The sequence below is a fragment of the Anomaloglossus baeobatrachus genome, unplaced genomic scaffold (genome assembly GCF_048569485.1).
Source record: "Anomaloglossus baeobatrachus isolate aAnoBae1 unplaced genomic scaffold, aAnoBae1.hap1 Scaffold_106, whole genome shotgun sequence".
Classification (NCBI taxonomy): Eukaryota; Metazoa; Chordata; class Amphibia; order Anura; family Aromobatidae; genus Anomaloglossus; species Anomaloglossus baeobatrachus.
Window position 1 is genome coordinate 61,192 of NW_027441876.1, and position 15,169 is coordinate 76,360.

The 15,169-nt window shown below is 48.5% G+C and overlaps 1 protein-coding gene across 1 annotated transcript in view; it reads left to right on the top strand.

Annotated features, from left to right (window-relative positions):
- Positions 1-224: 224 nt before the first annotated feature.
- Positions 225-15,169, top strand: part of LOC142260449 (uncharacterized) — a 141,303-nt gene continuing 126,358 nt past the window's right edge. Inside the window, exons 1-3 of the mRNA XM_075331926.1 lie at positions 225-281; positions 8,339-8,397; positions 13,802-13,902. Of these exons, the coding sequence (XP_075188041.1) occupies positions 13,824-13,902 (79 nt within the window). The 5' untranslated portion in view covers positions 225-281; positions 8,339-8,397; positions 13,802-13,823. The remainder of the gene's footprint in view (positions 282-8,338; positions 8,398-13,801; positions 13,903-15,169) is intronic.

The window sequence follows — 15,169 nt, forward strand, 5'->3', positions numbered from 1 at the left end:
GTGGCCGTTTGGGTTAGGGGCGTGACGATGTGGTTTCCTGTCCTCTATTATCCTGCAGGCTCCGCCCCCTGCACCCCCAAAGACCCCGCCTCTATTATAATCACCTCTGTGCCCACGTGGTCTTAGAATAAACATTGTTTTTCTGTCTGGAAAGTTCGGACTGGAAACATCAGACTGCATTGTGACCACGCCCCATCACATGACCAGTGACGTCATACCTGTCAGGAGCCCGTACATTCTAGCATCTCCCCTGTGCAGAGCGGACGGATCCTGACCCTGAGGTGGGGAAGATTCAGCTTTTCCTCATTAGTTATAGAGCTGAGGTCACACTGGATTTTGGGGGAAGAAATAAAAGTGTCTCCTGTCACTACTGGGGGCTGCAGCTCGTGTATATATCACAGGGAAGGGGCTGAAGCTGCAGCACAGGGCTGTGGAGGCTTCCATAAGGAAGGGGGATATGGGGGGCTACACAGGGCAGGGGGCGATGCTGCATATTGGGGGGCTTACACTGGGCGATGCTGCATATTGGGGGGCTTACACTGGGCGATGCTGCATATTGGGGGGCTTACACTGGGCGATGCTGCATATTGGGGGGCTTACACTGGGCGATGCTGCATATTGGGGGCTTACACTGGGCGATGCTGCATATTGGGGGGCTTACACTGGGCGATGCTGCATATTGGGGGGCTTACACTGGGCGATGCTGCATATTAGGGGGCTTACACTGGGCGATGCTGCATATTGGGGGGCTTACACTGGGCGATGCTGCATATTGGGGGGGCTTACACTGGGCGATGCTGCATATTGGGGGGCTTACACTGGGCGATGCTGCATATTGGGGGGCTTACACTGGGCGATGCTGCATATTGGGGGGCTTACACTGGGTGATACTGCATATTGGGGGGGCTTACACTGGGTGATGCTGCATATTGGGGGCTTACACTGGGCGATGCTGCATATTGGGGGGCTTACACTGGGCGATGCTGCATATTGGGGGGGCTTACACTGGGCGATGCTGCATATTGGGGGGCTTACACTGGGCGATGCTGCATATTGGGGGGCTTACACTGGGCGATGCTGCATATTGGGGGGCTTACACTGGGCGATGCTGCACGCTGGGGGGCTTACACTGAGCGATGCTGCACGCTGGGGGGCTTAGGCTAGGTTCACATTTCCGTTGTTTTGCATCAGTCACATGCGTTGTACAATGGATGACAATAATTGGGATTAGAAAGCGGATTCCATTGTAAAACGAGAGCGAGAGAGCGATCAGCTGATCTCCCGGCGGCCGAGAGAGAGCACGCGCAGCGACATCATAAGGATTCCGCTGCTCAAAAAACGTTACGCTCTGCGTTCCTGCCGCCCGACGGTCAGTTGTTCCATGACTAATCAGTCGGGTGGAGGATGCAACGCAAGGGCATTAGTCACAATCCACTGCATATATAAATCTGCCAAACGGATTGCGTTGTTTATCAGAGCGGCGGATTGTGACTGATACTAAATAGCGGAAATGTGAACCTAGCCTTACACTGGGCGATGCAAGACGCTGAGGGAAAGGGCTTACACTGGGTGATGTATGATGGGGCACATCTGGGGTGCGGACTGTAGGAAGGATGGATGGGGCACTTCTGGGGTGGGGACTATAGAAGTCCATGGTTTATAGGGAACCTATCACCAGTTTTTTGGCGTATAAGCTGCGGCCACCACCACCGGGCTCTTATATACAACATGTTAGAATACTGTATATAAGAGCCCAAGCCGCTGTGAGAACATAAAAAACAATTTATAATACTTGCCTAACGGTCGTGCGGTCGGCCATATGGGCGTCTTCGGTGCCGCCTCTATCGGACATCTTCGTCCTCTTTCTGAAGCCTGTGTGCATGACGCGTCTACGTCATACACACTCGCCGATCATGCGCAGGCGCACTACAATACTTTGATCTGCCGTGCTCAGGACCTGAATGCCGGCGAGTGTGGATGATGTCGGACGCGTCATGCACCGCGGCTAGAGAAGGAGGACGAAGATGGCCGAAAGGGGCGGCACCGGATAACGGAAACGTCCATATGGCCCACCGCACGACAGTTATGTAAGTATTATAAAAAAGTGTTTTTTATGTTCTCACAGCGGCCTGGGCTCTTATATACAGCATGGTAGAATCCTGTATATAAGAGCCCGGTGGTGGTGGCCGCAGCTTATACGCCAAAAAAGTGGTGACAGGTTCCCTTTATCATATTTCCTTCAGCAGGATATATATTTTCTCTTCCTCCTTTATGGAGCTGAAATCCCGGGAAGATATCATAGTCTCCTGAAGCGAGTGTCCCTCACTGCTGAGTGTTTGGTGCAGTGTAGCAGGAGGTGGGTTTCATCCTCCGCGGCCTCCAGGTCAGTGTTGGCACAGTCTGTCCTCCCTGGGCTTGTAGCTCTGCTTGTGTGGGAATTGATGGCTAGACTGTGGGCACTGAGTCTATATTGGCTCATAGTCCTGCGTCTCTGGGGTCTGGGGGTTTCTCCAGATATGGGGTCAGTCTGTAGTCTCTGGTACGTGGTCAGTTTCTGTGAGGTGTAGATATCGGTCCTCCAGTCACTGACACCTCTCCTGGCCCTCGTCTACCATCTTCCTGATTCTGGCTTTTGTCAGGCTGCTGTGATTGGTCATTTTGTCCTGTTGGGTTTGGGAGAGCTGTGCCAGGGGTCCTGGTTCATCTGGACCACCTATATGTATCAGGGCTTTATGGTGATGGGAGCGTGGATTGTTATTCTGTAGGTGAGACTGACATGACAGTGCCCTCTTCAGAGCTGCTAGGTGTAGAGGGAATCTGCCCAGCTCGGCCTGACAGGCGCTGTTGGAGGTGTTTTGATGGACGTGGAGAAGGCACTTACAAAATTCCAGGTTGAATATTTATGTTGGGCTGGAATCCCACCTTGATCAATCTGGGTAAGCCCGGTTTCACACATCCTTCTTTTCGCTGGTTTGGCAGATGTGGCGAACTCCTCTACAGTGTATACAGTACAATGACAGCGCTGTAACTTCCGGGTCACATGCGCCGGTCACATGACAGCATGTGACCAGAGCTTGTCGCACTGCCACTGTACTGTATACACTGTACTGGCGTGCGCCGCATCCGCCAAACCGGCGAAAAACGGGATGTGTGAAATTGGGCTAAGTGTGAGGGCCCCAGACTTCACTGCCGTACAGGAGGATTGGGGTGATGATGGAATTGAAGCTTTTTAACCAGACCCTCACTGGTGGCTTCAGATGATGGTTTCCTTCGGATGGCATAGCAATCTATATTGCTTATTTGAAGCTCCCTGACTGGTGAATTTCCAGGCCCAGGTAGTTGTATGTGTCCTTTCCTGTGAGAGCGCAGTTATTTAAGACAAATGAAGGTGCTGGTCCGATCTTCATTTTTCTCTTCTGGAAATCTCTGATGTTGGCTTCCTTTTAGGTTGATCAGTGGCGCACACGTAGAGCTGAATTTCTCCAAGATTTGTAGGTTGTCTTGGAGGCCTTTCTCAGTTGGTGTCAGCAGCAGGAGGTCATCTGCATAGAGCAAGAATTTCACCTGAGCGTCATGGAGTGTGAGACCTGGAGCTGTGGAACGTTCCAGAGCAGTGGCCGCTCATTGATGGAGATATTAAAGCGCGTTAGACTTAAGGCCCCATCACACGCAACGATGGATCTAACGATATATCGCTGGGGTCACGGGTTCCGTGACTCACATCCGGCATCGTTAGCGACGTCGTTGCGTGTGACACCAACGAACAGCCGTTAACGATCAAAAATACTTACCTTATCATTGATCATTAACATATCGTTCACTTTCAAAATATCGTTGATTGTTGAGGACACAGGTTGTTCGTCGTTCCAGAGGCAGCACAGATTGCTACGTGTGACACCTCGGGAACGACGAACTACAGCTTACCTGCGGCCGCCGGCAATGAGGAAGGAAGGAGGTGGGCGGGCTGTTACGGCCGCTCATCTCCGCCCCTCCGCTTCTATTTGGCGGCCACTTAGTGATGCCGCTGTGACGCTGCACAAACCGCCCGCCTTAGAAAGGAGTCGGTTCGCCAGCAACAGCGACGTCGCTAAGCAGGTAAGTATGTGTGACGGCTCCAAAGGATTTTGTTCACCACGGGCAACGATTTGCCTGTGACGCACAAACGACGCGGGCGGGTGCTTTCACGAGCGATATCGCTGTGTGTAACACCCCCTTTAGGCTACTTTCACACATCAGTTTTGTTCCATCAGGCACAATCCAGAAAAAAATAGATAAAACGGATCCGGCACCGGATTAGATTTTTCCCCATTGATTTGTATTAGCACCGGATTGTGCTGGATGGCATTGCGTTGCATCCGGCTTTTGCCGGATCCGGTGTAATTGGCTAATGCGGCGGCCAGATGGAACGTCTCTTGCAACGTTTTTTGTCTCTGACAAAAAAACCGCATCGCGCTGGATCCGACGCGATACGGCGTAATTTACAATGGAAGCCTATGGACGCCGGATCCTGCGTAATGCGGCAAAAAACGGATGCGGCCGCCGGATTTTTTTTTTTTAAACTGAGCATGCTCCAATTTATTGTAAAAAAAAAAAAAAAAATGGATCCGTCAAAAAAAAGGATCTGGCGCATCCGGTTTTGCATATGCTGCGCCGGATCCTTTGCATCAGGCACACGCCGGATTGTGCCTGATGCCAAAAACTGATGTGTGAAAGTAGCTTTAGGCTGCAGCCCTTTCTGACTCCTCGGCTCTGCTGGAAATAAGCCATTCTTCTACCGTTCACACTCACACTGCAGAGGTTCTCAGTGTAGGAGCTTTTGATGACATTTTTTCATTTTTCCTACTATTCCGCTCTCCAGAAATTTCAAGAACAAGCCCGGGTGCCACACGGAGTAAAAAGCCTTTTTAAAGTCCACAAAACAGGCGTATATCTTCACGTACTTTTTGTGGATGTGGTTCTGAATGAGACTGTGCAGGGTGTAGATGTGATCCGTGGTGTGGTGGTTTGGCAGGAACCCTGGTTGACTCTTGCTGAGGACATTGTGCTCGGTGAGGAAACTGAGGATCCTCTTGTTCAGGAGGCTGGTGAACAGTTTTCCCAGTTTCCTGCTGATACGTCTTCCTCTGTAGTTGGCAGGGTCATACCTGTCCCCACTCTTGTGGATGGGTGTGATGGGCCCTTGCTTCCAGGTACGAGGGAAGAAGCCGGCACTCACCACAATATTAAACAGTTTAACCATTCCAGCTTGTATTTCCGGTGGGCTTTATTTCAGCATCTCTGGGGGGATTCCATCCAGACCACTGGCTTTTTTACACCTTATGGAAGAGATTCTTACTGCAACTTCCTCTAATGTAATTGGTGTATCCAGAGGGTTTTAGGAAATGTTTGACTTTCTCCTCCATCGCCTTTAGTTTCGATGTTCTGTTTTCCTGTTCTTGGCTTAGTCCTTCTTTTGGGATGTGTTTGTAGAGGTCTCTGAAGTACTGGAGCCAGATATTGCCGTTTTGGATATGGATGTTGTTATTCTTGCACTTTGTGTCCATGTGACTCCATAGTTCCCAGAAGGAGTTGTCTTGGAGGGCGTCTTGGAGTTCGCTAGGTTTGGTAGAGATGTAGCTCTGCGTCTTGCTCCTGAGGATGGTTTTGTATTGCCTTTGTATGGTGTCATAGGCTTCCCTCAGGCCCGGGTGGTTGGGGTCTCTGTGTTTATTGTTTGAGGCTGTTCTCGGGGTCTTTCGTACGGCTTTACATTCTCTGTCAAACCATCCATTGATCTGCTCTTCTTTTGGCCTATTATAGTTGACTTGTGTAAGGTTGGACAATTTGGCCATGGTGTAGAATATTTTGTTGAGGTCTTTTGCAGCTTCACTCGCTCCTTCTGGGTTAGACTTGTAGCTGTAGAAGTTATGGAGCTTCTCTTGGATTTCGGGCCTGTTCGGAGCCTCTTTATATTTTATTGCTGACTGTGGTTTTCTGCCAGGTCACTCGGGTCAATGAGGTTACCTGCGATCACCGGTGGAGGATTGTGGGAGCTGTAACCTGAGTGATGTCATCAAGCACAGTCATTCTCTGCCTGAGGCTGGAATCACACTTGCGTATGATTGCGTCCGATTCTCATGCCGGAGATTAGGGCGATTGTTTGCCACTTGTCATCCTTGTGCTGTCCGTGTGCAATCTGTTTGTTTTCTCAGAAGCTTTTAGTCATTTACAAGACCTTTTACAGGAGCATTAAGGCCTTGTGCGCACGCTGCGTTTTTTCCCACGGTTTTGCTGCATGAATTGTTCATAACCTTTCTGCAGTCATTCCCCAGCAAAACCAATGGTAAAAAAAAATGCTGTGCCTACACCGCGGTATTTTTCCCCTTCAGGTTCTGCTGCAGAATTTCTGCAGCAAAAAGAATGTGCATGTCACTCCTTTTCCGCAGGTACCTGCGTTTTTTGCCATAGGTAAAGGTACAAAACCACAGAGAACAACCTGCAGAACATTTGCAGTTAAACCGCATGCGGTTTTCGGGTGCGGTTTGCTGCGTTATTTCCCGCAGGTGCGGTAATCTTTCAGAGGGCGCAGAGTTTTCCTAAGAATATTCCATTTTCTAGTGCGCACAGGGCAGTGTTTTCTGCTACATGATAGAATTGTATCCATAAAAACGGATGTCACTAGGATGGTCCGTGTGACATTGTTTTTTCTTTTTGCACCCACAGACTTGCATTGGCGAGTCTCGCGCGAGATACCTGTGCAATCGCAGCATTCTGTGATTTTTTTTTTTTTATTCATTTTTTTTCCCCCCCTCAGTCCGATTGGAGCTGAAAAAAAAACGCAGATCGGAGCTGCCTCATTGATTAACTTTGGTTTGAGGCTAATGCGAGATTTTCTCACATTGCACTCGTGCGAGTCATACGCAAGTGTGACTCCAGCCTGAAGCCATGTTCTATGGCCACACGCTGTGGTTTCAGATGTAGCAATCATCGTGGGACCTTGTGTGGATTATGTCGGTTTTGGGTGTTTATGAGGTTAATAAAAGGGGTGCTTTATTGTATTTTATGTCAGATAAAGGATTTTTTTGGTGTTTGTGTTTAATAATGATATGTAGGTGAAAAGAAATAATGAGGGGTCTCATAAACACCTCCCCATTACTAATCCAGGGCTTAGTGGCAGTTCTGAGCTGCCATTTACCCCTTATTACCGCGATTGTCACCACACCAGGGCAATCGGGATGAGATGGGTAAAGTGCCAGGACTGGCGCCTCTAATGGATGCAGCATTTCCAGGCGGCTGCAGGCTATATTTAGGCCGAGGGGGCCCAATAACCATGAGTATTCCCAGCCTGAGAATACCAGCTCCAAGCTTTATCATGGCCGGGTATCAAAATGGGGGAGGGGTCCACGCAGAAATTTTAAAATTGTAAAAAAGCTGCATGCGGTTCTTCTTATTTTTTGATACACAGCCACAGTAAGGGTACAGCTGGGGTCTGCAGCCTGTAGCTGTATGCTTTCTGTGATGGGTTTCATAATACGGGGTGATACTACACCTTTTTTCTTTTATTTTTATATTTTTACAGCACTAGAGACTCACACACAGCGCCACTGGTTGAAGTCAGACACAAGTTACACAGGCTGGGGGCGCGTCTGACTGCAACCAATCAGAGACGCAGGGACTGATAGTGGGCGGAGAAGCAGTGAATGTGTATGAGGTTAATAAGGTTAATGCCGAGCGGAAACTCTAAGTATAATGTGTCTGCTCCAATCCCACTATCCCTTCTACCACCATTTTAAAGCACAGGACTCTGGTCCCCATAGACTTGTATGGGGACCGCCATCCGGCCAGATATCGGGCTCAATTCCGGGCCTGAATCAGGTTTTTTATGTTAAATCCAAATGGACCTGCCTCCCGGGTATCTGAGAGACCGCTTATCACTATCTATTATTTATCTATTCTATATCTATGGGGCGGCATGGTGGCTCAGTGGTTAGCACTGCAGGCTTGCAGCGCTGGGGTTCTGGGTTCAAAATGCCACCAAGGACAACATCTGCACGGAGTTTGTATGTTCTCCCCGTGTTTGTGTGGGTTTCCTCCGGGTTCTCCGGTTTCTTCCCACACTCCAAAGACATACTGATTGGGGCTCACAATCTAGAGTCCCTATGGGGACAGTGTTGCCAATGTATGTAAAGCGCTGTGGAATTAATAGCGCTATATCAATAAATATATATTATATTATCTTTTATATATCTATTATCTATCGATCTGTCTATCTCTATTAACTATCTAATTATCTCTGTGTATTTTCTATCCAAATCTATCTATCACTATTAACTCTCCATCTAATTTATCTATCTGACAGCTGGTATAAATCCGTGAGGAGGACGAGGCCGAAGATCAGCGCAGAACACAGGAGAAAGGGTCAGTGCAGTGAGATTATATATAATATATTTTAAAACCTGCAGATGTGTCTGTATAGAGAGCGGAGGGAAAAACCTGCAGATGTGTCTGTATAGAGAGCGGAGGGAAAAACCTGCAGATGTGTCTCTATAGATAGTGGATGGAAACTTCTGGTGTGAACTGTATGAAGGAGTTGTAGAGTCAGAGTTGGAATCGGTGACATTGAGGAGTCGGAGGTTTTTCTTACCGACTCCTCAGCCCTGGTATGGAGGGTGCTGTGGAGGAAGTCCCTGTGGAGGTATCATACAATGCTTGTGGGACACTTTTGTTGGCATTATACATTATGGGAGAAATGAAAGGGGAATCTTTGGGCTTCATTAGGAGGAAAATGACTTTGTAAAGGCTGTAAAGTTGTGAGAGGTTCTTATATGACCCAGCTGAATATTAATTACATTTTTATGTTTTGGGGGGAGGGGTGCCAATTAGAACTTCCGCCATGGGGTCCCATGATTTCTATGTATACCTCTGTCCACCCTCTTAAAGGGGTTATCCATTTTTTTTTTTTTTAATTTACTATTGGGCTACATTAGGGCAGGTAAGTAGACAGTAACTACCTACCTGCCCTGCTGTCAGCCCCTCTCCTCCGGCTCAGAGCGGTCATGTGATGGAGGCTGCCGTGATTTTGCTGCTTCCTGTGATGTCAGGATAACAAGTGCAGGAGCTTATGTTCTGCCTTGTCGACGGGCATCACAGCCGACGTCATGTAGCCACCCTGCTGGGCAGGTACAGTGCGTGGAGTCCCCGCCCCCCCTTCCCCCCGCACCCTCCCCACACTGCATAGTCTCCCCTTCCACTGCTGTGGGGCCCGTGAGCTGGGGGGAGGGGCCTGGCGGTGGCTACCGTGCGGTCACCTCCAGCACCGGGCCTGCTGCTCAGGATTGCACGTTCAAATGTATCGGCATCACAGATGTTAATACATTTGAAAGCACAGATGACAGGCAGCACCTCGCTGCTTCTCATCACTGTCCCGCTGTCTGCTCTGACAGTTCAGGACAGCGCTGACGTCACTACTATGCTGATATGTCCAGAGCACAGACAGCGGGCGAACGAGGAGCAGCGGCGGGGACCGAGGAGAAGTAAGTGTGTATACCCTACACGGTGGGGGTGCAGAGCGTCATGGGGGGTGCAGAGCCCGATGTGTGGGAGGGTGCAGAGCTCTATGTGGTGGGAGGGTGCAGAGCCCTATGTGGTGGGAGGGTGCAGAGCCCTATGTGGTGGGAGGGTGCAGAGCCCTATGTGGTGGGAGGGTGCAGAGCCCTATGTGGTGGGAGGGTGCAGAGCCCTATGTGGTGGGAGGGTGCAGAGCCCTATGTGGTGGGAGGGTGCAGAGCCCTATGTGGTGGGAGGGTGCAGAGCCCTATGTGGTGGGAGGGTGCAGAGCCCTATGTGGTGGGAGGGTGCAGAGCCCTATGTGGTGGGAGGGTGTAGAGCCCTATGTGGTGGGAGGGTGCAGAGCCCTATGTGGTGGGAGGGTGCAGAGCCCTATGTGGTGGGAGGGTGCAGAGCCCTATGTGGTGGGAGGGTGCAGAGCCCTATGTGGTGGGAGGGTGCAGAGCCCTATGTGGTGGGAGGGTGCAGAGCCCTATGTGGTGGGAGGGTGCAGAGCCCTATGTGGTGGGAGGGTGCAGAGCCCTGTGTGTGTGGGATGGGGGGGGCTGCAGAGCCGTGTGTGTGTGTGTGTGTGTGTGTGTGTGTGTGTGTGTGTGTGTGTGTGTGTGTGTGTGTGTGTGTGTGTGTGTGTGTGTGTGTGCGTGCGTGCGTGCGTGCGTGCGTGCGTGCGTGCGTGCGTGCGTGCGTGCGTGCGCAGAGCCTTGTGTGTGTGGTGGGGGGTGCAGAGCCCGATGTAGAGCTGTTGTTTCCAAAGCTAGAGTGATAACGGGTCAGTGCTGGGACTACTACTGACAGCCAATGAGAGTGCAGAGGGTGTGAAGAGGGTAGGACTGGACTGTGAGGCTGGGTGGGGCCAGCTCTCACTGTGAGGTTTGGCATAAGTTTTCATGTTTGGTTGAGCTGAAGGTAAATAAACTGTCTGCAAAGAATGAAGGGATAATTCAAGAGGAACAAAAGTTAGAAAACAAAAAAGAAATGTGGGGGTGATTTAGGCTACATGCGCACACTGCATTTTTTTGTCGCGTTTTTGCTGCGTTTTTTGGTGAAATTTTGTTGTCAGAAGTCAGATTTGTAATGTGCACCTTGCAGTTTATTTGTCAGCGTTTTGTTTTGTTTTTTTGTCAAAAGTTTGTGACTCCAGCTGTGACTGTGACTGTCACCCGAGTGACTGAAGTGAGCAGTGCGATCAGCGGTGCCGTCACTCAGGTGTTTGCTGTCACAGCTCAAGTCCTCAACCTGTGAGTGCACTTCAAGCTTGAACCGCAGTGAACCCGTGACGTCATTGCTGCGACACCCGCCGTACTGCGGGACCCGTAGCTGTGACGTCAGGGGTTCACCCTAGTTCATTCTGATCGCTGCGGCTCTGTCCACACTCACAGCTGGCAGCCATGCTATATGACCGCTGGCTGTGACAGGACAGGGATGTAGCAGAGCTGGAAGCGTTGTGGGACCTCGTGTGGATTACTTCGGACCTGGAGGGGTGTTTTTGGGGTTAATAAAGTGGTGAAAGAGGGGGCTTTTTATTTTACACCGTGTGAATAATTATTAGGCAAGTTGTATTTTAGAGGATTTTTTTTCTATTGATCAACAACTATGTTCTCAATCAACCCAAAAGACTCAAATATCAAAGCTTAATATTTTTGCAAGTTGGAGTGGGTTTTTTTTTTAGATTTGGCTATCTTAGGAGGATATCTGTTTGTGCAGGTAACTATTACTGTGCAGAATTATTAGGCAACTTAATAAAAAATAAATACATTCCCATCTCACTTGTTTATTTTCACCAGGTAAACCAATATAACTGCACAAAATTTAGAAATAAACATTTCTGACATGCAAAAACAAAACCCTAAAAAATTAGTGACCAATATAGCCCCCTTTCTTTCTGATGACTCTCAGCAGCCGACTATCCATAGATTCTGCCATTGCTTGATCTGTTTACGATCAACATTGCGTGCAGCAGCCACCACAGCCTCCAGATATTGTTCCGGGAGGTGTACTGTTTTCCCTCCCTGTAGATCTCACATTTTATGAGAGACCACAGGTTCTCTATGGGGTTCAGATCAGGTGAACAAGGGGGCCATGTCCTTATTTTTTTTCATGTTTTAGACCTTTACTGGCCAGCCACGCTGTGGAGTAGTTGGATGCATGTGATGGAGCATTGTCCTGCATGAAAATCATGTTTTTCTTGAACGATACAGACTTCTTCCTGTACCACTGCTTGAAGAAGTTATCTTCCAGAAACTGGCAGTAGGTCTGGGAGTTGAGCTTCACTCCATCCTCAACCCAAAAAGGTCCCACAAGTTCATCTTTGATGATACCAGCCCATACCAGTACCCACCTCCACCTTGCTGGTGTCTGAGTCGGAGTGGAGCTCTCTGCCCTTTACTGATCCAGCCTCTGGCCCATCCATGTGGCCCATCAAGAGTCACTCTCATTTCATCAGTCCATAAAACCTTTGGAATATCAGTCTTAAGATATTTCTTGGCCCAGTCTTGACGTTTTATCTTATGTTTCTTGTTCAGAGGTGGTGGTTTTTCAGCCTTCCTTACCTTGGCCATGTCCCTGAGTATGGCACACCTTGTGCTTTTTGATACTCCAGTAACGCTACAGCTCTAAAATATGGCCAAACTGGTGGCAAATGGCAACTTGGCAGCTTCACACTTGATTTTCCTCAATTCATGGGCAGTTATTTTGCCCTACACGCTTTTTGCGACCGTTAGCGATTTACCATGAAATGCTCGATTGTTCAGTGATCACGCTTCAAAAGTTTGACAATTTCAAGACTGCTGCATCCCTCTGCAAGACATCTCACAATTGTGGACTTTTCAGAGCCCGTCAAATCTCTCTTCTGACCCATTTTGCCAAAGGAAAGGAAGTTGCCTAATAATTAAGCACACAGTGTGTTGATATCATTACACCGCACCCCTCCTCATTACAGAGACGAACATCACCTGATTTACTTCATTGGTAGTTGGCTCTCAAGCCTATACAGCTTGGAGTAGGACAACATGTATTAAAAGTATCATGTGATCAAAATACTCATTTGCCTAATAATTCCGCACACAGTGTACTTCAAATAAAGGATTTTTTTGGCTGTTTGTGGTTATTTACTTTCATTTACAGATTTGTGATGTGGGGTGTCTCATAGACACATAACATCACTAACTTAGGGCTTCGTAGCAGCTATGGTCTGCCATTAACCCCTTATTACCCCGATCGCCACCGCACCAGGGCAACGGAAAGAGCCGGGTCCAGTGCCAGAAATAATAATAATCTTTATTTCTATAGCGCCAACATATTCCGCAGCGCTTTACAGAATTGGCGCATCTTATTGATGCGCCACTTCTGGGATGGCTGTAGGCTGCTATTGTTTGGCTGGAAAGGGCCAAATAACGATTGTCCTTTCCACCCTAATAATATCAGCCCCCAGTTGTCTGCTGCACTTTGGCTGGTATTAGAAAAATGAGGGGATCCCACGTCATTTCTTTTTTTTTACCCACCCCAATAAAAACAAAAAAACAAGCTGGCTATCCCTCTATCAAGCTATTCTGTTATTTCTTTCTATGTATTCTTTCTGATCTTCCTTATTATCTAATCTATGTTCTTATCTATCCATCTAGCTATTCTTTCTATTTTTTACTATCATGTATTCTAGCTATCAGTTATCCTTTCCTATCATATTTCATTTCTCGTTTAAAAAAAACGCACTAAAAACGCATCAAAGACTCACCTACATTACAAGCGTTTTTGGGACATTTCCAGGCTCACTCTGACAAGGTGCAGTTTTGGTTGCAGTTTGTGTGCAGAAAAAACTGCAGTGTGCGCATGTAGCCTTATATGACAATACAGCATAGATTGGCTTACAAAAAATTATGCTTATCTCGCACAACTCCTTTTAAAGAAAAAAAAAATGAATAAAACTAATGTACCTCAAAAAGAAGACTTTCAAAAATACAACATTGTTGACTAAAAAAAATAATAAAATGACAGAAAAATAAGCATTAGGGCGTCCAAATTGTGAAGACAAAACAATGAAGGAAATCCCAATGTCATAATGTACCACACTAAGTGGATCCTGCCACGTCTGCTTCTATCCCTGCTGAACTGACTCTGGGGCAGCACGGGCGATATAGGAGGCGTAGAGGCCATGCATGGATTGGTCTCAGGGGCCACACGGCTCCGGTAGCAGAAGCGTCCATCTAGAACCTTCCACATGACTTTTCCTTCTGTCCATGACTTTTACATTATTTTACAGCTTTGAAATTCAGGGAAAAGATATGCAGAACGCTGCAGACACAATGGAAAAAGGAGAAATGGATGTGCGGGGTGATGAACGGAGTAGAGACCTTTCCACAGGTAACCCTCCTCAGTGAAGAGTCACCATTAAATAATAAAGAGAACAGTCACATTCCCAGCTGCAAGGAGAAAATAAAGTTACATTCTCCCTGCTGCCTCTCGTATACAGTCACCGATGCAGTGCGGGAAACAGTAACACTTACCGCTCACAGGCTGTCAGCCAAGGAACAAGAGGGTTGATTACTGTGCACTCACTATCTAGTGAGTGGTGACTGTTACAGCCTCTCCCACTGTGCTGGTGACTGGAAGTGAGCAGCTGCTGGGAGAATGTAACTGCATTTTCTCCTTGCAGGCACTGTGTCACAATCTCTCCGCTGTCTTGGACGCAGTGAGTGACAATTTTGCCTCTCTATGGAATCAGGGCTGTGCCAAGCTGTTGGTTTGTTGAGCAACAGCTCAGCTGTCCAATCTGAAACTGAGAGGTGCTTGGTTTCTTTAGGGGTTCCCTGTTCTGAGTGATTGATCAGTTACGTAGCTGAGTAGTTAGTCCCAAAAGCATGGTATCACGGAGGTACCGGGGTAACTGTAGAAGGGACCCCCCCCAAAACGGGCCTGGAGACTAGGAACCTTGTGCTGTCCCTTATCCCAGGGGTAGGCTTGATGGTATCCAGGTCTGGACCGCCAGCGTAACACTAACTCCTGTCCAAACCCTGATCTAACACCCCCTCTCCCCCCACCGGGAGTGGAGATGCAAACCCCACAAAGGATCACCACAAAGACCGGAATCACAGGAGCATAAACTGAAGGTATCATCTGCAGTAACAAGCAGAATCTCAAACCTTAAAGGGAAGGTGTCGCGGTTTTTAAATTTTGTATTAATAATAGTGATTATGAAATCAAGTATTTTTAATACAAAATTAAAATCGTAGCTTATTTAGTTTTTATTTAATTCTAATTTTACTGGAGGCACTGGGGACTGCCATCTTGCATTTGCTGTGTGTAACAACAGTTACTCATTCCTTTATGGCAGCGCCTGTGCGTAGAGAACAGTGGTCGGGATCCGGCCCCATTTAGTAACGTTACAGTGGGCGTCTGCTGTGACCTGGACGCGCCCCCTGGGCTGTCCAGATCACAGCAGAGGGAGGGGATCGGCACCATCATTGTGGAGCTCAGTGTATGTTGTTTGCTCCACTTTACCCCTGTCAACCGCCGGGATGTGTGACTACAGGGCGCCTCCTCTCCCCCGCCGTTATCGTCTCCAATGACACCTTCCTCCGCTCTACCCAGCCCCGCTCTCCCCGCGCTATTGCTGCCGCCACCGCCCCTC